This window comes from Mastigoproctus giganteus, chromosome 4, assembly GCF_048544385.1.
Source record: "Mastigoproctus giganteus isolate SK-2022 chromosome 4, ASM4854438v1, whole genome shotgun sequence".
NCBI classification, from domain to species: domain Eukaryota; kingdom Metazoa; phylum Arthropoda; class Arachnida; order Uropygi; family Thelyphonidae; genus Mastigoproctus; species Mastigoproctus giganteus.
Window position 1 is genome coordinate 94,007,237 of NC_143578.1, and position 25,116 is coordinate 94,032,352.

Sequence of the window (25,116 nt, forward strand, 5' to 3'; positions counted from 1 at the left end):
CTTGGACTCCCTCTTGTCACTGTTTGGCAGAGTAGAGGTAGCAAGATTATACACTAGCTGATCCGGAAGCCTCTTAGAGAGTTACCAATAGGTTTGGTATGGTGTACTAACTAGCAGCTTGCCTGCAAACAGTTTTAGAGCTGTATCCTTGAAATGTAAGGAAGTTTGGATCTTGCCATGGTGTTCATCCTAATCTCAAAAGACATCAGTCATACTGAATGATGGAAGAGATGGGGAAGGGTGGACCGGAACTTAGCTCTGGAGACTAAACATGAGTTCCACCACTTCAAGCCTCCAATAAGCAAAGTGGTGGTATTTCACTGGTTGATGAGAGTCATCTACCACCTAGTATTGCCTGGTAACACAGAGGAGCTGCATTGCAATATGTGGTGTGGGTGCCACACCTCGACCCCTGCTTATGTTGGTTCACATCCGGGTGATCACCCAGACTGGGTGATCATGGGGATGCGCATGGGGGTTATATCCAGGATTTCTAACAGTCCTACCATCGTGAAGGTGCAAGCAGAGGATTTGTCTGTCACAGACCGTCCAGACTTCACTGAAATTGGGTCCACTTAACTTGAGCGTCACCCAAATATCAGTTCCATCAGCATTTTAGACTCCCAGGTAGCAAGCACAGTTTGTCTGGCATATCTGAGAGAATGTCTGCAAGAATGGATGGAAACAGTTTGATACTGTTGCACAAAAAAAGACTGCTTTACAAATCAGAGCAGTGGGCATTATGGGAAAGTTACTGTTATGGATTAAGGGATGGTTAAGTGGGAGAAATCACAGAGTAGTTATCAAAAGAAACTGCATTTCTTGGACTGGTGTTATTAGTAGTCTACCAGGGTTCAGTGGTGCTGGGTCCATTGTTGTTTTCAGTATTATTAATGATACTGATGAAGGTGTATCAGGCTTAATGTCTAAGTTTGCAGATGATACAAAGAATGGCAGGATGGTTATGACAATAATCAGTGCATGGTACTGAAACAAAACCTAGAAAAATTATGCAGATTGACTGAGAAGTGGTAATTGGAGTTTAACATTGACAAATGCAAGGTATTTCATATGAGTAGCAGTAATCCCAGAGTAATATTCTCTGACAGGCTTCAATAATATACAAGAATTTTACAGCAGGGATAAGGAGGTGATTATCCCTATTGTATAAGGCCAGGAAAGGTTTCAGTTTTGTGAATTTCTGAATCTGGAGACTAGAGGAGATCTGATCGAGGTGTTTAAGACTTTGAATGTATTGAGTAAGGTCAATGCTGGTGGAATCGTTCCTCTTGCTCATATAAATAAATTCGTATGGGTAGCAAAATTGAGAAAGGATGATTGCAGGATAGATAAAATTACAATGTACGGAAGTTTGTCTAATGTCAACTGATACCTTCTTTCATCTTCTCAACCTCCAACCCATGCATGGTACTAAGTACTGTAGGTTCTAATATCTCTTGTGTTTGGGGTTTTCATAAAAAAAAAAAGAAAAAAGATATGTGGAAATTTGTCTTCAGCTAGTGGGTTTGTTGGAATACATCCACTAGCTAAAGGCAAATGGAAGTTTGTTGGAACAAAGTTTGAATAAATTCAAGGAAAAACTAGACAAACTGTTAGAGAGAATGGACAGGTAATATGGGAAATTTTACAAGTTTGTAAAATTTCAGTATAATAAAGCATCACATAGGTTTTCTATGAAATGAAGTAATGCCATTGCAGCTCTTGTTCTTTAGAGCTTACTTTACAAACTTGTTTTCTGCATTATTTTTCACTACTAATACTAACTGCAACCAGCTTGTAAAGTAAGCTCTAAAGAACAAGAGCTGCAACGACATCACTTCATTTCATAGAAAATCTATGACGATGTTCTATTATACTGAAATTTTTCAAACTTGTGGTTATATACGAAGAATAAAAACCAAAATAACCTTTAAAAAAAATTTACAGGCCTCCTAACAAAGCAGTTAAATGAATGAATGACTTTTAGAAAAATACATGTCTGTCACTAGTGTTTCCATGCGGGAATTCCTTCCCGGCATTTCTCGGGAAATTTATGTGTTTTTCCAAATCCCGAGAAAAATCAGTTGAGAAATCTGAAAAATGGGAAAAAGTATTATAATTCTCCTGCGAGAATTAAAGCTTAACAATCAACATAGAGACATTACTGGTTCAAAGGAATCTACCGATGTCAAGTCGAAAGCAAGAGCAGGAAACGCTGATACATGGAGTGGAAGGTTAACTTAACCTTCCACTTCCAGAAGGAACTGGATTGGAAGGTAAATTAGCCTTCCATTTCCGGGAATCAAATAGGAGCACGTAGGAGAGAAGTGGTCATGATCTGCTCAGTCAGTCTTCCTTGTAACGATCTAATCGCAATCTAATCAGCCAGTTCGCCTTGTTATAAAAGTGTGTTCTTTAGCATTAGCATTAGCATTAGTAAAGGCACATAATGCAAGAAAGCAAGCTTATATAGCATCAGCCAAAAAAAAAAAAAACAAAAAAAAAACCCAACCTTCTAATTTCACTCATCCACTCACTCCAAATGTTTGTCTAGTTCTGCCTTGAATCTATTTAAGCTATCAACTTCTACAATGACAGATGTTCGTAGCCCTGTCTGCTGCTAACTGTGAGTCATCCTTGCAAATAAAATAAATATAAGTTTATACGCGGTGTATACTTTATGCAAATCCTATGAGTGGTGTTCTAAGAAATAACAAGTTTTGGAAACAAAATAAGTCCTTAAATTGGCAATTTCGACACGTGATTCTGTGTAGTGCTGTTAACCTTGCTAGGAGATCTGAATGTTATGTTATTTGAATACTTCCCAATAATGTTTGCTGCCGTCTTCCAGTGTTTAAATATTCGCTATAGGCTATAGTTCTTTGTAAATACTACTAAACTTAATATTTCTTATTTATCAATTTTACAGTACGTCAAAGGACATGAGTCACAAGATTTAGAAAAAATGGTAAGCAAACTTGCAGCAGCAGATGGATTATCTATGAACATAATCTCAAAGAGTGAATTTATTAAGGCAAGCAAAGGACTGCAGTTGCCAAAAAGTCCATCATCAGTTATGGCATTAATACATAACTATTACAGTAAAATAGAACAACTGTACATCGAGAAATATGGTGCTTTCAAATGTGAAAATAAGAAAATGAGCATTTGCTTAGATGAGTGGACCAGTTGTCAGAATCGAAGGTACATGAACGTTCATGTATACTACATTGAGACTTCACTGAATCTTGGTTTAATGAGTTCATGGGAACTGTCCTGCAAAAAAAGTGTTATATTTACATCAGGAAAGATTAGAAACTTTTGAATTAAAACTTGAAACAGATGTTGGTTGCAACAACTAGTGATGGTGCAGCAGTTATGGAAAAATTCGAAAGGTTATCACTGACTATTCAGCAGTTACATTACAATCATGCACTTCACCTTGTTGTAACAAAAGTGTTTTACGTCAAAAAGTTAAAAGATGAAGCAAGCGGAAGCAAATGTGATGCAGATTCTGAATACAAGAAAAATTAAAGCAATGACTCTGATTCAGCTAATGTAGCCAGAGCCAATCAGTATGATCTGCAAGATGATTGATGTCTTTCCAGCAATTTTTAGTATAAGAAAAATTGTAAAACTGTTTAAATATTCTCCAGTGAGAAATTCCCTTTTGTAGCAGGAAATAATCAAGAGTGAAAAAATGGAACTTACAGTCCAAAATGACTTTTGCACATGCACAAGTCATTTTGGACTGTAAAATGCACTGGAACACATTAGAAAGAATGATCGAAAGAATTTTAAAGGTCCTAAATCTGATAAAAATTGTTTTACTACAGCTGAAGCTTGGTCACTAATGGAAAGAGGAATATTATGAAATTGCAAGAGATATGTTAAATTGCTTAAAACCCTTAATGCCTCAACTGCTTAATTGCTTAAACTTTCAAACAGGTTTTAAGCAATTTAGCAGTTGAGGCATTAAGTAATTGTGATGCAAATCGTCTAACAAGCGAAGGAATTTTTAAGTTTCTTTTTAGTAATTTGGAAAAACGGAATTCTGCTTTGAGCAGTATGCTTTTAAAAGAAATTAGAAATGAATTGCTTAAACACAGGAATAAAGATCTAGTATCCCTCATTAAATATTTAAGCAATGTTAGTTGTTTATATGAGGTGGAAAAGGATGACTTTTTTGCTTTGGCAAACAAGAATGAAATAGCTCGATTGGCAAAATCATTAATGGAAAGACTTTTTAAAGGAAAATGTGCTTTAACAGAAGAAATGCAAAGAGAAGAAGATGTGAATATTGTTGTGAAATACTCTGACATGAAATCAGAAATTGATCTAAAATCTGAATTAGCAAAGCAATATCGATTTCAACGACAAAACCAAAATCAGGGCAAGCGGACAAAATGGTTTCATCGTTAAAATAGGAAATGAGCTTATATGAAGCAACATGTACCCTAACACCCAACTTGAAGATTCTTTTGGACACACTCTTAACAATTCGACTAACATCAACAGAAAATGAAAGAAAATTTTCTACGTCTGGAATATTTGTCACTAAACAAAGATCAAGACTATCAGATAGGGCAATCAATGCTTTTTGCATTTTAAAATTTAATTTTAAGAATGATAACTTTTAAATATTCAATATTTGTGGTATTATCTTTTAATTTTTTAAATGATTTTTATTTGGCATTTATTTTGTGTTAATGTTCCCTTCTTTTAATGTTTTCTATTATCAAATGTCTCTATCAAGTAGAGATCACTTTTATGTGTTACTGAAATATATAATCTTGTCACAATATATAAACCTATCACAGAAAAAGGATTCACTGTTTTTTATTATGGTCACTCATTATTATTTAAAATTTTTTGTAAATAAAATGGTATGAAAAATACAGAATAACTTATGATTTCAGGAATTCACGAGAATTCCGATTTCTCGTTCCCGAATCCAGAAGGTTAATATCTGTCAGGAATTTGGAAATACTACCTGTGACAATTCTAATAAAATATAATTGATTAACTGTGTTATCCAGACTCTCTAGCTTCATGCATTACCATGGATAATCAACTGTGTGTGTTATACTTAAATTAAGTTCTTTTATAGAATATTGGCATGCCTCTGTCTTTTTCCAGAAATGGCAAGTGCAAGCTTTCATTGGCAGGGTATCCTCCTTTTTTGGTAGGCAACATATTGCAGTAAAATCTTAAATTAACATGAGTTGGTAGTCCCACCTCCAGCATCATCCTCCTTATCCCCTCTAATTTGATTGATTGTTAAATATGCACATTGATTTTACTGCCAGGTGAATACTAGGGACAACAGATTCTTGTTATTTATTTAGTATTTGTGCTATGGCTGCTAAGACCATACTGCATCAATATATTCTAGCATCACCTTGCTGAATTGCTGAATGAGCTAGAGTCTCACCAAATTGCTGAATGAAAAACTAGTCTCTGGAGAAAAAACTGTGCACCTTCACCTGAGAGCAATTAACTCTGCCGTGTTATGTAAAAGGCCAATGAAAATTCTTCCCATCTTGATTGAATTAGAAACCTATCCTGTGATATCTGCAAAGGCAGGGTGAGATGAGGAGAGAAAGGAAAGATGCAAATTAAAAAGTAAGGCACTGTGAGGTCTGCATCGAAGGTGGTATGAAATGTCAACAAAAGAGATACGCTGTGACAGCAATCACTGAGGGAAGAAAAACACGCACACACACACACACGCACACGCACGCGCGCGCGCGCGCGCACACACACACACACACACACACAGTTTCATAATCGATAATGACTTACAGAAAAAATGATGTGCAAACTTGTATTATTTCATTTTGTTTATATGAACTTTTGTTGTGCTGAGATAAATAAGGAAAAAATAATGGGTCACATGATACAGTTGCTATTTTTCCAGTATGGCAAACAGTGCTTGAGTCATAGGTATGCAAATTGTTACTATGTTATCTAGAACATAGTAACAAGTGCTTGTTCAGAGTTACAAAACTTGTGAATTACTTTCATTATTATATATGCTAACAATTGCTTAATTTTCTTGGATTATACTGCCACTAATACATAACAAATTTATGTTATGCTTAAATTACAATATAAAACATTATTGTATAAATAGAACATAGCCTCATTATGTATGTAATAATGAGTACACTAGGTTTGTTACTTAGTGCATCGATCTCATATTTTGAAGGCATTTTGTCTTATGTTGTATTGTGTTATCATATCAATACTATAAATAAAAAGCCCTGATCCAATGGAAAAGTGTATTGCTATTCATTTAAAGTGTATTCCACAACTCAAACCATGGGTTCAACCCTGTTTGGGGGCTTCCTTGGAGGGTGGGTGGGTAGGTAGGTACAGTACTTTGAAAACCTGAATAATGAGGTTACACCCTACTTATACAATAAAGTTTCTTAACACTTATAACATGAATATTTCCTAACTTTACTTTAGTTCAGATTAAAGTATAAATAATATTTATTCATTTGAATATTACTCCTAACTTTATTTAGGATACAGGTTCTTTAGAAGATTTTGAGATAAAAAGAACATTAGGTACAGGATCATTTGGAAAAGTAATGCTAGCAGAACATAAAGAATCGAAACAATGCTATGCATTGAAGATTATTTCCGGTACTAAGGTATGTATAGACATATTTGGGATGAGTTCTATGATTCAGAATTTTGAGCAATGGATTTTCAGAATGAAAATATTCCAGTTGCTTAAGTTAAAGGTGCAATTTTCTGTTGTCTTTATTTACCTTTTTGCTGAAATAGCATTAGCATTAGTAGAGGCATAAGGTGCAAGAAAGCAAGTTTATATAGCATCACCCAAAAAAAAAAAAAAAAAAAAAATTCCCATTTCACCCATCCATTCACTCCAAATGTTTGTCTAATTCTGCCCTGAACTTATTTAAGTTGTTGACCTCCACTACAACAGATGGAAGTTTGTTCCAACTATCAACCACACTCTGGTTAAAAGCAAATTTCTGCATATTTATTCTATAATTGTCTTTCCTCAATTTGAATTTTATGTCCACTCGGGTGAGTAATCTGAGCAAGAGGAAGAATCCCATCAGCATTGAGCTTGCTTAAACCATTCAAGGCCTCAACATCTCAATTAAATCACCTCTCAGGTCCTAGTCTCCATATGCTGCAATTTGCTGAACTTAAGCCTTTCTTGGTAACAGCAATCCTTTGTTCCACTCACCAGCCTTGTTGCCCTTCTCTGTATTCATTCCAGCAGCTCTACATCCTTCCTAAAATAAGACCTCCAGACTTGTATAAGGCAATGGTCAGACCACTCAAGATGTGGTCTGACCATTGCCTTATACAAGAAGATAATCACCTCCTTATCCCTGCTAGCAAAATTCCTGTATATCATTGACAAGACACCATGTAGCCGACCGGGCTAGCCGAGTGGGTAAAGTACCTTCCCGGCAACCCAAAGGTCGCGGGTTCGATTCCCGCCTCGGGCTTGGATCAAAGTACTGCAAAAACCTTGGGAGGTGCAATATGGCCACAGAAGCCGATGCGCCAACAACTACCAAATCAAAAAAAAAAAAAAAAAAAAAGACACCATGTGCTATTCTTGCAGCCTGTCTGCACTGCTCAGAAAACTTCATATCTGACTGCACAATTACCTCCAGGTTCCTTTCATTCTCCACTACCCTGAGTGCAGTACCACCTAGTTGATACGTTACTCTGGGTAGTTGATACGTTACTGCATATGGGTAGCAGTAACTGCTACCCATATGCAGTACTTTACATTTGTCAATGTTAAACTTCAGTTGCCACCTCTCAGCCCATCTGCTCAACTTTTCCATATGCTGTTGCAGTAGTAGTGTACTATCATTACTGTCATTAACAACCCTGGCAACCTTCATATTGTCAGCAAACGTGGACATTAACCTTGATATACCTTCATAAATATCATTGATAAATACAGAAAACAACACTGGGCCCAACACCGAACCCCGGGGGACTCCACTAATAACATTAGTCCACAAAGAGCAGTGTCCATTGTCCGTCTCCCACTCAACCATCCTTTTATTCATTGTAGCAACTTGCCCTTAATGCTATACTCCTCCAATTTGTACAGTAGTCTTCCATGTGCAGCAGTATCAAAAGCTTTCCTAAAATCCAAGTATATGATATCAAAAATATTTTTTGCATCCAGTTCTTTCTGGCGACGTCATAGTCTCCAATCAAATTTGTCAGACAAGACTTTCTCTTAACAAATCCATGCTGTGTGTGAACTATAACTGCAGTCCTGTCTAGATGATCCTGCAGTGCCTCTTTAGCCAGTGACTCTATTATTTTCTCTGGAACACTTGTAGGTAGAAGGAAACTTTTTTTGAAGAGACTGAATGCCTTTGAATATAGGTGGTGCAGAGGTTTTTGTCATTATCAATGCAGATACCTTGAAGGTTCAAGAAAACTGTTATTTGAACAGGATAAAGGCAATATAGATGCACATTTATCTGAAATGGGACAAAGTAATGCTTGTCCATACAAAAGTTCTTTCTTGCTGCAGCAGCCATTATTGGCGAGATGTTCAATAGTACTAAATTTTCAAATGAAAGGGAAGCTAATGATAGGGAAACAAGCTTAAGTAACTTCAAAGGATGTATCAGGGTAGTAAATTATACAAGAATACTTAGTCTCAACTGTGTATCCTGTAATGTCAGGAGTGTCTTCTATAAAATGAGAGAATTTGAGCTCTCTCTCTCGTTAGAACAACTAATACTGACATAGTAGGGTTATTAATGGAAATGTGGTGTTAAACTAATAGGTCTGTAATTACTCATGTCACCCTTTGATCACACTTTGTGACTTGGGGACACATTTTCACATATCCAGTTCATGGGGACCTCCTCTGAGTCCAAGGAAGCTTTCATAACTATGGCTAAGAGTTTGCTTACTTCCTTTGCTGCTTCCTTTAATATAACTGGATAGACCCATCCACCCAAGGTGCCTTTGTTATGGTCAATTTCAACAACTTCTCTTCCACTTTGTTGTGAGTTATTACAAAATTATTTAGCTCCAAGCCAGCCTACAGACATTCCTCATGTGTGAATGTAGATGCAAAATACTCATTCAGTTTGTAAGCTACCTCAGCAGGTTCATCAACAATTGATCTGTTGATGTCAAGTGGACCAATCTGATTCATCCCCTTCTTTTTAGAGTTTACATACGTAAACAAGTTTTTACTGTTTTTCTTTGCATCCTTTTGCCAAAGATTTCTTGTAATCTGCCTTTGCTAATATCCTTTATGACTTGGTTACAGACTATCTTATATCTACTGTAGGCATCCGTGTCTCCTGATAATTTATATGCATCCCACACATTTTTTTCTGTGCCACGAGTTTTATTAGTTCATCTGACATCCGTTTTGGCCTAAACCTTGAATGTTATTTCTTAGTATGAAAAGCCTAGTAGCTTCCAAGATTAATTCCTTGAATGCTTCCCATTTAGAATTTGCTGTTGGTAACACCATCCGTTTGTCCTCCTGTATAGAATTTCAGAAATCTCTGAGACCACTGTAGTCACCTTTATGAAAGCAAAAACCCTTCCTTTTATCCCTGATGTTAGTTACATTTTTAAGTAAATCCCACACCAGTACACTGTGTTCAGGGCTGACTTCAGGTATGATCGAGTGGTGTGGCCGCACACATTGCCAAAATTTAGAGAGTGCAAAATGCTGTGCAAATTCACTGATTTGCTGTAAATCTCAAGTCACGATCTTCCAAAAGTTGTGATATTGTAAAATGTGGTTAATTTATTTCCTAAATAATATATTTGATTGTATCCTTCAGGGGCTCTCATACATTGTTTCTTTTTTAAAATAAAACAGTAAGTATTTTTCAGTTAATAGTAAACATATAATGTGTTAACTTAATAGGAAATTGGAGAGGATGCACCAGAAAATCTTGCATAGGGCACTGATAGACCTGGGTCCGGTTTGACTGTGATCACTGCTGATAATCAGATCAAGAGTATTACTCCCTCTGGTTGCCTCTTGAACATGCTGCTGTAGAAAACAATCATCCAATAAATCCACAAATGTCTTGCTAGTGTCTGAGTGACCAACCCACAAATTCCAGTCTATATCTGGGAAGTTAAAATCCCCCATTAAAAGACAATCTGATTTACTGGCCCACTCTGTTTCTCTGTACAGTTGCAGTTGTTCATTGTAGTCATCAGAGTCATTAGGCCTATAACACACTCCTACTGTCAACTTGGTTTTTTCAGTGATTATGTCACACCAAACTGACTCAACACTGCATTGTTGACCCATGTCAACTGGATGCACTTCCATTGATTTTATGTGTTTCTTAAATAGCAGCATCACCCCTCCTCCACTTCTATCCTTTCTGTACACATTGTACTCCTCAAATTCCAATTTGAGGAGTACAATGTGTACGCCATTCCTTATCTCTGTGTGACATCTCTGATATCCCAACAACATCAGCCTTTGATGTCTTCACCGGCACCTCAAATTCATCAACTTTATTTTCTATACTCCTAGCATTGGTGTATATGCAAGTATACATGCACCTGTTCTTACTCTTAGCTATCCTAACACAACCCATGTATTTACATGTTCCATGATGACTCCCAGCAGTCCATGAAATCCACAGTACCTTGCTTTCCAGGCTGCTGCTCATTCCAATAGAAGCAGTGCAAGAATCACTTTCACCTTTGCTGTTAATCTATTAGTCTGCGAATGCCCCTCAAGCTAGCAGTTTTTCGATCCCCCCCCCAACACTGCCTTGATAGCATCAGCAAATATTCTTGCATCCTTTCTCTTTAAGTGTAAGCCATCCCTGTAGAAACAATCTCTCCTGTTAACAAGCACAGACCACGCTGAGAAAAATTCTACCCCATGAGCCTTGCATAATCTCTCCAGGGCTGAATTGATTGACAAGGGTCTCATCATATAATCCCTCCTGTCGTGCCTGGCAGAATTGCAGACTCTTTCAAATTTTTAACCCTAACAAATATATGGAATATTACCTTTGATACATTAACCATTTACTTTTTTTTTATAGTTTTATAAAGCTTTTGTTATATCTTTGTATGTTAGAATTTCTATTTGTATTGGTCCTATTGCCCTTAAATAAGCTGCACCAGAATATATCACTCTGTTTTGCTGTTTATTTGAGCTGGCTTATTTGGCATGCAAAACACGCTACCTCAATGTTGCAGTGATATATTTATATTGTACTTGTGTTAGTTTTGTAATTCAACCTACCATATCTTTCATCTGTGATAAAAATTCTAAAATTCTTTGTGTATCTCAGTATAGCTAATAGGCAATAAGTGGATTTTGATTAATTTACAAAACATTGAAGGCTATTGTTTATGTACCTGGTTTGTTGCTACCTTAGCTCTAAATTTTTTTGTTTTCTAATATAAAACAAAAATGCTCTCATTATATATATACAAAGGGTACTAGGAAAGTTTTGCAATACAGCTTTGTTTATTTAATTTTTTCAAAGTAATTTCCTCTACATTCAATACACCTCTCCATCCTCCGAAACCAATCTTTAAACCAGTTCTGCCAAGTTTCACTAGGGAGTAAAGCACACTCGTTGTCCCAAGCCCGTAGAAGGTCCTCATCACTGGAAAACCGCCTCCCTTTTAGCTTCATTTTCACATGCAGGAACAGTGCAAAGTCGCAGGGAGCAAGGTCTGGGCTGTAGGGAGGGTGCTCGAGAAGTTTCAGTCCTGTCGTGGTCAAATATTCGGTGCAGGCTTTGGCGCGGTGAGCTGCAGCATTATCGTGATGGAGGTACCAGGTGTCCATTCTTGACTTTGGCCGCAGGTTCTTCATAGATCCAATGACTTTAGGCAGGCATTTTTCAGTATACCACTTAGCTGTGACTGTCTTCTGCGTGTCCAAAACGACACGTTCCACAATTCCACTCGATTTGAAAAATACAGCTATCATTTTCTTCTTTACAGATCGGGATTTTCTGACAATTACGGGTGTGTCGTCATCATCAAAGACCCAAACTTTGTTTTGAGCCTTGGTAGGCAGATCGTAATAGTACAGCCAAGTCTCGTCACCTGTCACGATGTTGTTCACATACCGAGATTGTCCCTTATCAAACTTTTTTAACATCTCCTGGCACCAAGTCACATGTCGTGTCATCTGCTCTTCAGTCAGTTGATGCGGCACCCAGAGAGAACAAAGTTTCTTCACGTGCAAATGATCTTGCAGAATCGAACGAATTGCTAGTGCATTTAGGCCCAAAGTATCCTCTATCTGTTGGTAGGTCACTCGCCTGTTTTCGTCAAGCATTTTCCTCACAGCAGTAACGTTTTCCTCCGTAACTGACGTTCGTGGCCTTCCCGGCCTCTCAGAATCCTCCAGAGTGAAATTTCCCCATTGGAATTCTCTATACCACCTGAATATCGTTGTACGATGTGGACAATCGTACAATCATCATCTAGTGCAAGAGTCATTTCTTCTAAGCACTGGTCTATGGTTAAACCACGCACGAAATTATACCGCAAAACTGTCCTTATCTCATTTCGTGACCACGATGCCATCGCAAACACTTTACACTCTCACTACTAATGAATAACTGAGCCCATCGACTTGGCGCGTTGGCTACTATGCACGTACGAACATGCAGCAACAAGCAGCTTCCTGTGATTCATTGTTGCATCATATTGCAAAACTTTCCTAGTACCCTTTGTATATATATATATGCAGTGGTTCCCCAACATCTGATGGTAATTCGTTCCAGAAAATCCGTTGTTGAAAATATTGTAAGTTGAAACCGATAACACATTGATTTCCTGTAATTCGTTCCCCAACAACACATAAAATAGGTTTACCTCCACTTGAATCTCATGGGAGCTTGAACCCTTCCTGAAATGGAGGGGGTAACCTAACCTTTTTTCTTTAGAATCGTGTGGACTAGCGCATAAATTGTTTATTAACAAACTATTATTGTTTTATTACTGTACTTTTACTTTTAAAGACACTCGTGCAGATACACGTGTATCATAACATCAATCAACACCTCAGCAGCTGTTCACTATATATATATATATATATATATATATATATATATATACATACAGCGGATCTCGTTAATACAAAGTTCAAGGGACCTAAATTTTCACGTTTTGTAATAACGAGGTTTGTAGTAACGAGGACCCCCAAAAGTGTCAAAATTTTACTGGTTTTTTTGGTACATACTGTATATCTAAGAAAAATAATAAATAATAATAATATCAAAAGTAAATTAATAAAATAAAATAATAAAAATAAAATAAAAACAAAAACCTTGTCTAACAATACAGTAATAGGAATAACATATTTTTTAAAGCTTTTATTTTATTTGTAAGATAAACTAAGCCATATTAACGGAAATGAAAATATTGTACAGTATATATTTTGATATATACAATATTTTAGTATCAGTGTAAAAAGAATTACAATCTTAACATAAAAGGAGACATACAAGCCATTACCTTTTTAATAAATTAATCTAATTTAAACACAATTTTTGTTCTATATACATTTTTAACTACAGCACAGATGTTATCAAATGCAATAGTTGTTTCTTTATTAATGTTACTGCAGGCCAACACAGTCTCTATTATGTTCAATGCATTTCGGGCATCTTTTTTAGATGGCAGTGTGCGAGCTTCTTCACTTTCACTGTCGCTGGTAACAAAAACATCATTGTTTTGTTTGGTACCCAGCAGCTCTTCTGGTGTTGGCATTTCAGTGGTAGCAACTTCATCATCCACCTTCACAAACTCTTCAAATTTGCCAACAAAATCCTTATGCTCCTTCAAATTCCTCCATTCCTCACTATTGCTATCACATTCGTCTGCTGGACTATGTTTTTCGATAATGTTCTCTCGAAAGCCACTCTTTCTGAAGCAGTTGATTATTACACTTGATGTAATACTTTCCCAAGCAATAATAAGATTACGAATAGCATCCAAGACATTCCAATTTGGCTGCAAATTGTTCCCTCCTTCTATGTTGCAGATCAAGTACCTTATCAGATGGGCTCTTTATGCTCTCTTGAGGTTATAAATAATGCCTTGATCCAGTGGTTGCATTAAAATGGTGGTATTGGGTGTAAAAACTACAGCCGTATATTTGTCAACTTAAGTGTCTCGGCAGAATGTGCTGTACAACAGTCTAGAATCATCAAAATGTTCCTTTTTTCTGAAGCCATTCTTCTGTCCAATTTTGATAACCAAGACTGAAAAATTTTGACCGTAAGCCAAGCACTTCTATTGGCCTCATAATCACAGGGAAGTTGGTTAACTGCTTAAAAACATCTTGGCTTGGAAAACTTACCAATCACAAGTGGGCATAGTTTTGTACTGCCATCTGAATTGCAGCACAGCAGAACAGTGAGTCTTTGTTTACTTAATTTTCCACCATGGCAAGACTTTCCTTGAACAGCAAATGTTTTGTTTGGCAGCAAATTATAAAATAAACCTGTCTCATCAAGATTAAAAATATCCTTTGCCTCATATTTTTCAAGGATGGACCATACAGATCTTTTTCAACTAATCCAGACTCACTACAAACATTTCGTGAAACCAAGTTATTCCTGTCTTTAAATCTTTGGAGCCAGTCACTGCTGCATTTAAAGTCGCATCCCATGTTGCTGAGCTAGATAATTTGCCTTTTCTTGAAAAATCGGCCCTTTTATTGGCAAATTAGATGCATGCATTTGTTGGTACCACTTGAAAAGTTTTGTTTCAAGCTCCTCGTGTTTTGCACCATGAATTCATTTCCTGTTTTTCATCACTGCTCCAGTGTCACAAACTTCTTCAAGTCTTTTTCAGTTTTTCAGTATTGTAGATAAAGTAGGTAAAGGGATATTGTATTCCTTTGCAATGTCCGTTTTGCTTCTTTCTATCTTATCAGCCTCTTGTATAATTTTTAGTTTAATTTCCAGGCTTAATTCTTTTCATCTACATTTTGTCGCCATAACACTGCTAGATAAGATTTTATATAAACAAATTTTAAATTAATTTAAAGACACAAGTTCCGATAAAGACATCAGCTCAGATAAAATGGCACAAAAAATAGATTGCTGTATACAATAGCAAAAGACTCTTTGAACTGGGGTAACAATTGCAATTGACCTTATTCCCGTGGAGAGCGAGGGAGTGCATGTAAACAACTTAGAAAAACTTTTTATTCTTTTGTTAATTTAACAACTCATCCTTCAGAAAGATGTTTTTCAGGGTGCAGTTGATGTTGTAGCTACCATAAACTGCTTTTGTTTACACAAAACTAATTTCTAACAAGTCAGTGCCATCCTTCGGGAAGTAGGGTGCCAGGTGGCCAGGAGCAATAATCGGATCGCTCTACCAAGATTTGTATTATACATACAAAATAACAATATTTATTTCTCACAGGGTGAAAAAGAACTTTGTAAAATATATTTACCGAATTTTGTAATAAACGAATATATTTACATAGAAAAGCCTATCCTTTCATAGGGGAATGGTATGTGCTTCATATAAACAAGTACTTTGTATAAACTGAGTTTGTATTAACAAGATTTTACTGTACATATATATATATATATATATATATATATATATACACAAAGGGTACTAGGAAAGTTTTGCAATATGATGCAACAATAAATCACAGGAAGCTGCTTGTTGCTGCATGTTGAGACATGTTCATACGTGCATAGTAGCCACCGCGCCAAGTCGATGGGCTCAGTTATTCTTTAGTAGTGAGAGTGTAAAGTGCGTGCGATGGCATCGTGGTCACGAAATGAGATAAGGACAGTTTTGCGGTATAATTTCGTGCGTGGTTTAACCATAGACCAGTGCTTAGAAGAAATGACTCTTGCACTAGATGATGATTGTCCACATCGTACAACGATATTCAGGTGGTATAGAGAATTCCAAAGGGGAAATTTCACTCTGGAGGATTCTGAGAGGCCGGGAAGGCCACGAACGTCAGTTACGGAGGAAAACGTTACTGCTGTGAGGAAAATGCTTGACGAAAACAGGCGAGTGACCTACCAACAGATAGAGGATACTTTGGGCCTAAATGCACCAGCAATTCGTTCGATTCTGCAAGATCATTTGCACGTGAAGAAACTTTGTTCTCTCTGGGTGCCGCATCAGCTGACTGAAGAGCAGATGGCACGACGTGTGACTTGGTGCCGGGAGATGTTAAAAAAGTTTGATAAGGGACAATCTCGGTATGTGAACAACATTGTGACAGGTGACGAGACTTGGCTGTACTATTACGATCTGCCGACCAAGGCTCAAAACAAAGTTTGGGTCTTTGATGATGACGACACACCCGTAATTGTCAGAAAATCCCGATCTGTAAAGAAGAAAATGATAGCTGTATTTTTCAAATCGAGTGGAATTGTGGAACGTGTCGTTTTGGACACGCAGAAGACAGTCACAGCTAAGTGGTATACTGAACAATGCCTGCCTAAAGTCATTGGATCTATGAAGAACCTGCGGCCAAAGTCAAGAATGGACACCTGGTACCTCCATCACGATAATGCTGCAGCTCACCGCGCCAAAGCCTGCACCAAATATTTGACCACGACAGGACTGAAACTTCTCGAGCACCCTCCCTACAGCCCAGACCTTGCTCCCTGCGACTTTGCACTGTTCTCGCATGTGAAAATGAAGCTAAAAGGGAGGCGGTTTTCCAGTGATAAGGACCTTCTACGGGCTTGGGACAACGAGTGTGCTTTACTCCCTAGTGAAACTTGGCAGAACTGGTTTAAAGATTGGTTTCGGAGAATGGAGAGGTGTATTGAACATAGAGGAAATTACTTTGAAAAAATTAAATAAACAAAGCTGTATTGCAAAACTTTCCTAGTACCCTTTGTATATAGAATCTTTCTTTCTTTTCTTATATTATTTCCTAACCTAACGTTTAAGGTTAGGTCACTAAATATAAGGAAACCGTTTCTATTATTTCTTAACCTACCATTTAAGGTCAGGTTACGAAATATAACAAAAAATAAAGAAACCGTTTCCTTTTTTTGTAACCAAACCTAAATCAACAGTATAGTAAAAACACTCACGAACTCCAAAAATCTGCTTTTAATGATGAGAAAAAAACATAAAAATGAACAGAACGAAACTTTTATTAATTTAATTTTCATCAAAAAATCAATCAATGTTTTATTTTCCTTACAAATTTCTTCCATATTTAAAAGATTCATTGCTACTATTACCCGTTTACCGTTCATTACTAGACTATTATGCACTGTTCTTTACTCATAAATACACATTATAATGCCAACCAATTACTACACAGTAGCTTGTTCTCTCTCGTGCCCACCACCAATCATTTCATCGTTTGCCACGCTGTCAATCAATATATCCTTCTCGATTTCGGCTCCAGACCGATAACACGTACCATCTGTTTACCAAGCGAGCAGTGCTAGAGTCCGGTGTCGGGAAACTAATTTTCCACGTAAGTTGTCCGATGTTTCTCGTCATTCTCGTGTTGGCTTTCTTTACCTTATCCAAAAAAACAAACAATAAATTAGCATATACATTAGACTTAAAGTGCCCTGCCGATGAAATCAGTGGTGGTGTAGTGGTGGTGGGACTATATCAAGCGTCAGGTGTCTTTTCAGTCTTTTGTCTTTTGCTTCTACTTGCAAAGAAACTGTCCAAAGCGGACTATTTTATGACGAACTTCTTTGTAGCTTCCTGAAGTAAGAAATGATTTCATCTTCTATTTTGCCAATCATGAGTTCAATGTTTTCAGTGTCGTGGTGCTTTTTATAACTTCTCTTAAACGGTCCCAACAAGAAATGATGGTCTTCAGCTGACACTTTTTGGGTGTCTTTTTCTTTCTCTTCCTCTACAGTGTCACTCCTATAATTTTCTTCAACTCTTGTAGCTTCTCTGTTGTTAGCTCACACCCATGAGCTTCAATAAGGTCCTCCACATCGTCTTTGCCAACCTCCAGACCCATTGATTTACCAAGAGTGACAAGATCATCTTCAAATCTGTCAACATTATGGATAATTAAAGGTCAGATATTTTTTCAGGTTGAATTTAAGCACCTGGTGGAAACATCATTCCAAGAACTTACAATCAGCCTCACGCAGTCCAGCATGTTGAACTTCGACCTCCAAAAATCTTTGAGGGTGACAGCATTTTTATCAAAGGTCGCTGCAGAGCAACTTGCGAACATTTTCGTGGTGTAAATTTTCTTGAAGTTTGCAATCACTTGCTAGTACATTGGTTGGAGAAGAGGAGTGATGTTTGTTGAGTGGCAAAAATTTGACTTGAACAAATTCAAATTGTGCCTGAAGAGATTGAACAAGGTTGGGATCATGGCCTGGCACATTATCCAGCAGGAGCAGTGCCTTCACAGGAAGCTTATTCTTCTCAAGATGACTCTTCCATGAAGGACAGAAAACTTCAAGCTCCCATTCATTGAAGGCATATCCTGTAACCCAGGCTTTCTTGTTACTGTACCAAAACACTCCCAGCATGCCTTTGTCATGTTTTGTTGTTTAAATACTCTGGGGTGCTAGAGTGATACATAAGCAAAGGATTCAGCTTAAAATCTCAAGAGGCATTGACACCCAGCAAGGGAGATAGAGCCTATCTTTCATAGGGTTATGCCCAGGTAAACTAGCCTCATCCTTGGTGATGTACGTTTTCCTGGGGATTCGCTTCCATAATAGGCCGGTTTCGTCAATGTTAAAAACCTGCTGGGGAAGATAACCCTCCTAATCAACAAACTCTCGGAATTCAATTTTAAATGTCTCAGCTGTTTTTTTTATCAGCAATGAATGCCTCCCCATGCCTTTCAACACTTTTGATATTTGCCCTTTTTTTTGAAGCGCCCGAACCAGTCTCTGCTGGCTTTAAAGTCTTCAAAGCGCACAGCACTGCCACTGGTTGATGGAGCTTTAAGTTTCAGATCGTCATAGATCTGAAACAATCTCGTACAAGTGATATTCCATGCCTCACATGTTGAACAATAACGTTGTTGAATAATAATAAAGGAGGCTAGTTGGTTGAGAACAATCATATGAGTGATATTCTGTGCGCCCCGTGTCTGTAAATTTCAACTCATGTATCATTCCAGCTACATTGGAAAGCCACTGGTACCTGCAAATATCATTGGTCCTTAAAATAAGAGATCGTATGGAAGGTATATCGGTTCCTGAGAATATTGGATGTCGATGTCATCATAAGTAGAGGCCCCACTGTGTGTGTATGTATATATATATATATATATATACAAATTTGTATGTATATATATATGTATATATATACACACAGTGGATTCTGGTTATTTGGGCCATCGGTTAATCGGAGCAGCCATTTATTTGAGACAAATCTTAAAGAACAGAACCCAATCAAGAAAATAGCCAGGGTTTACTTTGCTTAATTGGGACAACATACCATTTAATCAGGGCAGGAGACTGCACACTTGAGATTATCCTACGATTGTCTCCGACCGTACCACTTGGTTTGGTCGGATTTATGGAGGTCACAACCATAAAACAATAAAACAATTAGCAGTCCCCTGTTTGTTGGGTTTTTCTGTTAGTGCAATCTATTATAAACGGATAGTAAACTTGACCTTATTGAATTTGCGATAATACCGATAGCTAGAATTCTGTGGGTTTTCACATTATGGTGAAATGTGTTTCCCCTTCAATGAAATCTTGAATCATATAAAAAACAAATTTTCAGAATCTTCTCTTCATTCCTATTTTTTAAGCTTCATAACTTGTTACTCCGTTCTCACTTGTGAGTATCGTGTTACTTGCGATTTGTGTGTATGCCGTGTTCTTTGTTATTGAATGCTTATCTTTTTTACTCTTTTAAATTTTAACCCCCACCCACAAATGTTAGTGAACAGAAATATCAACTAGTTAGCATATACATATTACAGTACGTATTAATTAAGCTATGCATGTAAGCATAAATTTATTTTTATTTTGGAAAATATCCTTCCGATTTTCATGTATCATTTAATTTTTTAATTGGTAAGCTAATAAAGTGTAAATTTGTGCTTGATATATCTTCTTTTATAGCCTGTGGATAATATTCCTCCTATTTTTGCTAATTAGAATTGCTGTTTAATAGAATTAAAATTCAATTCAAACGTGATCATAATGACCGGCACTTACTACATGTCGTATAGGGAACGGTACTTTACTTTGATGAGTCCATTGTAATGTGATTTGATTGTACAGAAAATCAATTTTAAAGTGGGGGTCCATTGTACATGTATTTTTAACTATTTACGTGAAACTTCACATAACTGGGGCAGCCGCTTACTCAGGCCAAAATGCACAAGTCCTGATGTGTCCCAAATAACCGGAATCGACATTGGCATAAAAGTACTAAGTGGACCATAATGCCAAAAGGACCTATAAAGACTAAGATAGCCTGTGTGGGTTTACATTGCTTTACCCTAGAAATAAACATATAATTAGCAATAAAATAAAAATATAAAATAGAATGAAATAATGATTATGCAGCTAATTATTGATAATCGGATACATTGAATGGCACTTTTTCAAGGGCTAACACCATTCAATATATCCCACCAATAATTAGCAAGGCTATCTGTTTCTGATTGTTATCTGCCTGTTTAACTAGGTCCAAATAAGAAACATAAAGGCAATCTATGCTAAACTTTTAATTTGACAGCAAATAGGCAAGATAACAGCTAGCCCGACAGATAACTTTGAAACAAATAATACAGAAAAAGAGTGCCAACCATAATTTTCACTTTAGTTGTGGTGTTTTTTATTTATTTTATACATGTGCAAAAGAAAGTTTATGCTGACATAAGGAGAAAAAGATCACGGATCATATTTTTATTCATTGATCCACTGTAACATGATATAACAGAATAAACAATGTTACGGACAGTGAAGCTTTATTAAAATAAATAATACATGAAACATTGAACTGCTTTTTTCCACTTATAGTGCATCCTAGCAACTTTCATTGATCTGGGAACAACAATAAAAAATGAGTAATGTGATCTACCAAACCCAAAGTATGAGACACAACCCAAATGGTGACAGCACTTCTGCCACTCTTCAGTTGGGATGAGTATATATATTTGTGTATACCTGGCCACACATATATACACGTGCAGCAGATGTCTGGCATGTTTGAAACAGCCAAGTTGAATGCATTGTAATGCTAAAAAAAAAGTTAGCATTAGCAGAGAAATAAAAGGAAACCAGATTTATACACCGAAAGGACAGAATTCATGGGATACCTGGTTCCTGGGAAATGTGACGCTGTCACTCCTCTTGCTAGTGGATGAACCCACCACTTGGTAGGTATAAGGTACACTGCATTAATGTAGACAGTAATTCAATGTCAGTATGGATAAATGTCGTGAGTTAACCGACTTTAAAAGAGGAGATGATAGTGGGTGCCCGACGCATGGATCACTCTATCGTGGTACAGAAATTGCACTATCCCCGTTCAACACTATCAAAAGTATATTGGGAATACGGCATTTCTGGAATAACATCTCCTCGTGGACAGTGCTGTGGGCAGAGAAAGGTGGTGGATGAACATGGCGGTTGTCTGTCTTGCATTGTTTGTCAACCGGAGAGTGACAGTTGCACAAATCACTTGCCAGAAATGTCTCCACCAAGACCATCTAGTGATCATTATCCGCAATAGGTTATGGGAGCCACTGTCAGCTAACAAGGCTAACACCATGACACAGGACTCTACGCCTCAACTGGGTGAAAGAACATCGGCACTGGACCTTGGATGATTTGAGATAGGTCTCCTGGTCTGATGAGTCCCATTTCCAGTTATTTCGGACAGGACTGTTCAGGAACGGTTCAGGCAGGTGGGCAGTCAGTAATGGTCTGGGGCATGTTTATCTGGCACACGTTGGTACCTTTGGTACATCTAGACACATCTCTGAACTGTCGTTGTGTGCACCCACAAGTTTGCCGCCCCACAGAGCCATGGTGATCAGAACATGGTTCAAAAAGCATTCCGCAGATTTTATCACCATGGAATGGCCTTCCCGTTCATCGGACATGAACTCTGTGGGGCATCTGTGAGATACTGTGGAAAGGTTTGTTCAAGCTTTGGATCCTCCACCCAGGAATGGAATGGAATTACAGACAGTGGTGCAGCAAGCATGGATATGGAAATACCTGTGGAATACTTTTGTGAACTAGCAGACTCAATGCCTTGCTGTGTGACTGCCCTTATCTGGGCGAAAGGTGGGCCTACCCAATACTAGGTAGGTATCCCATGATTTCTGTGCACTCAGTGTACAGTATCAACTGAAAAAAAAAAAAAAACTTTTTTTTCCACCACAAGGACAGTATAGTGAATTTGTGGGGGCCTTAGAGGTCCTCACAAAATGACGGTGGGCTTTCCCAGAGAGGTTGTTCCTCTCTGGGATTTGATTTATTTCCGTAATTGTTCTCTCTCTCTCTCTCTCTCTCTTGGAGGATTGGAAATGTTATGTGCCAAAATTCACTCTAACGTAGGTGTTGTTTTTGACACCAAACTAAACTTCAGTGCACACATTTTTAAACCTCCATCCGGATTTTGTCAATTTTATGGATCACCAAGTATCAACTGCTACACATCAGGGATTCATTCCTGGTGAGGAAATATATCTAGACACATATTTATTCAGTTGTCCTATACTCATCAAAAATCTGGGCATCATCATCAGCACCCACCAACAGCAAGTGCATTTACTCTGCAGAATACTGGCTCCTACAATGTACTAACAAACTCCATTTGTGGGGGCCTCAGAGGTCCTCACAAATTCATGGATGTTTTAGGCATTGCTAGGCTGCCTTCACTGATAGCAAAAAGGAATGAACCAAAAAATCCAGAATGTTTCACTAAAAACATAAGTGCTAATTAATGAATATTCATGCTAAGAACAATTAAATCATTTATTATATAGGCTGTTTTAAAATGTTTAACCAGTATTACTAATTGCTAGAACAGCTAAACCAGATTTGAGTAAGAACCGCATTGAAAATACTTTATTGATATTTTCTTAATAAATATGTTTGGGAAGGATCAGTTGTTTCATATTTGTAGGCTCCATTATGAAGCAAGTACAGCAAACACAGCAAGAAAGGAAGATTTCACATTGTATTGAATTTCCATTTATAGTGAAACTTCATTTCAGTTTTCAGGTAAGCCATTTGAAATATATAAGAATTTTCGATTTGCTGCATTTAGCAGGATTACAGAATTGTCAGTTTCTATATTATGTTTGTCTACTAGTTTCTTTAGTTTATGTGCATTGCAATTTCATTATACTACACAATATGTATAGGTTTTGCACAAAATAATTTTAATTTTTTTATTCTGCTGTCTTAAAATGAATATAAAAAAAAAAAAAACTGAAAAACTGAAATTTCAATTTTTTTTATCCAGTAATATAAATAAATTTTGATACAAAAAGAAAAAGAGCAGCAACATAACAAAAACAGTCCTTTGTGCAAAGCTACAAAGAAGATTGCAGCAACAGCAGGAAAAGCACCAGTAGAAAACATATGAACTCTGTTCAGTGTCTTATCTTTCTAGTCATCATTAGAGTCTGCAGAACTGCCTCAACTTTGACCTTGAAAGTCATGGCCAGTGCCTTCCTTCTTGATCTTGAGGTCTTCTACAGGGGCTTCTCTTACTTGTTTGACTTCTTCATGTCTGTTCTTGCATATACTGAATTTCCACAGTTTGAGATCTTTCTTTTATGGAGTAGCTTGCTACCAACTTAACTTTGTCAAATGTTTTTATTATTATTATTATTAGCCATATGGTGCAAGGAAGCCTGAGGCTTTTGCTGCACCAGCCAAAAAAATATTTCCGAGTTACCTTGAGTGACTGAGAGAGAGAGAGGAAACGAGTCAGAAGTAGAAGGGAATCACCAAGAAAGAGAAGAATGATGATATCCAGGTCAGGACCCTGGGTGCCAAGCCCATACTCACCAGATGTGAGCCCCTGTGCTGCCATTGTTCAAGACATAGCTTCTTTGCAATTAACTTGTAATCCAAGACCGGTGTACTAAAGGATTGATCTATATGATCTGTAGCAGTTTTGGTAGTTAGGTCAGCATGTTTATTTCCATCAATTCCAATGTGGCCAGGGATCCAACAAACTCCAGGGGCTCACATCTGGTAAGTGTGGGTTTGGCACACTCAGTGGCCTGAGCTGGATATCATCATTCTTCTCTTTCTTGGTGATTCCTTTCTACTTCTCTCTCTCTCTCTCTCTCTCTCTCTCTCTCTCTCTCTCTCTCTCTCTTTCAGGATAACTCCGGAATTTTTTTTGGCTGGTGCAGCATAAGCCTCAGGCTTCCTTGCACCATATGGCTAATAATAATAATAAAAGAGAAGTTGTTTGTTCTTATTTAACTTGGTCATGGTATTCCAAAGCTGTATGAGTAAGGGGTTATCATGATTTGTATTCTGCTGTATGGTGTGGATAGCACTAATGGAATCTGTATGAATAATGCTGTGTAATATGTTTGTTGAGAATATGAAATTTGAGGCTATGTGGGTTCACAGAATTCTGCAGTATAGCTGCTGCATTCAATAGGGAGTTTCTTGACTATGGTAATGTTGGGAAATAATGCTGCTGCACCAACATGAGTATTAATTTTAGATCTGTCCATATAGATTTATGTATATTGTGCATAATAGCTTCTCAATGTGGCATGAATTTGCAGTATGTTCTGTTGGGATAAGGTGTGTTTTCCCCATGCTGTGAATCAAAAGTCACATAGTGGTATATGATACCTCCAAAATGGGGCTGTATGAGAGGCAGTAGGCTGTATCTTACCAAGGTCAAGTTGCCAATCATGCAATGAGTGAAGGCATATCCCTGTTGAAGGGTTTATAGATGAGTAAGCTATGTAAAGGTTTTCCCATTTTGGCAAGAAAAGTCCATTCCAAGTAGGGTTTTCTGGTTGCCCTTTGAGTTTGGTTGCGTAGTTTAACAAAAGCATTTTTCTGCGTAACTGCAAGAGGGTTTCGTTTGCTTTGGCATATCTCTGAACTTGCAATGTATGGTATGCCCCTAGTGCAAGACAAAGAGAACTGT

General features: G+C 37.4%; 1 protein-coding gene across 1 annotated transcript in view; it reads left to right on the top strand.

Annotated features, from left to right (window-relative positions):
* Nucleotides 1-23,168, top strand: part of LOC150086920 (cAMP-dependent protein kinase catalytic subunit beta-like) — a 54,642-nt gene extending 31,474 nt beyond the window's left edge. The window contains exons 3-4 of the mRNA XM_090372323.1: nt 6,534-6,662; nt 23,110-23,168. Coding sequence (XP_090228449.1) covers nt 6,534-6,662; nt 23,110-23,121 — 141 coding nt within the window. The 3' untranslated portion in view covers nt 23,122-23,168. The remainder of the gene's footprint in view (nt 1-6,533; nt 6,663-23,109) is intronic.
* Nucleotides 23,169-25,116: the final 1,948 nt, after the last annotated feature.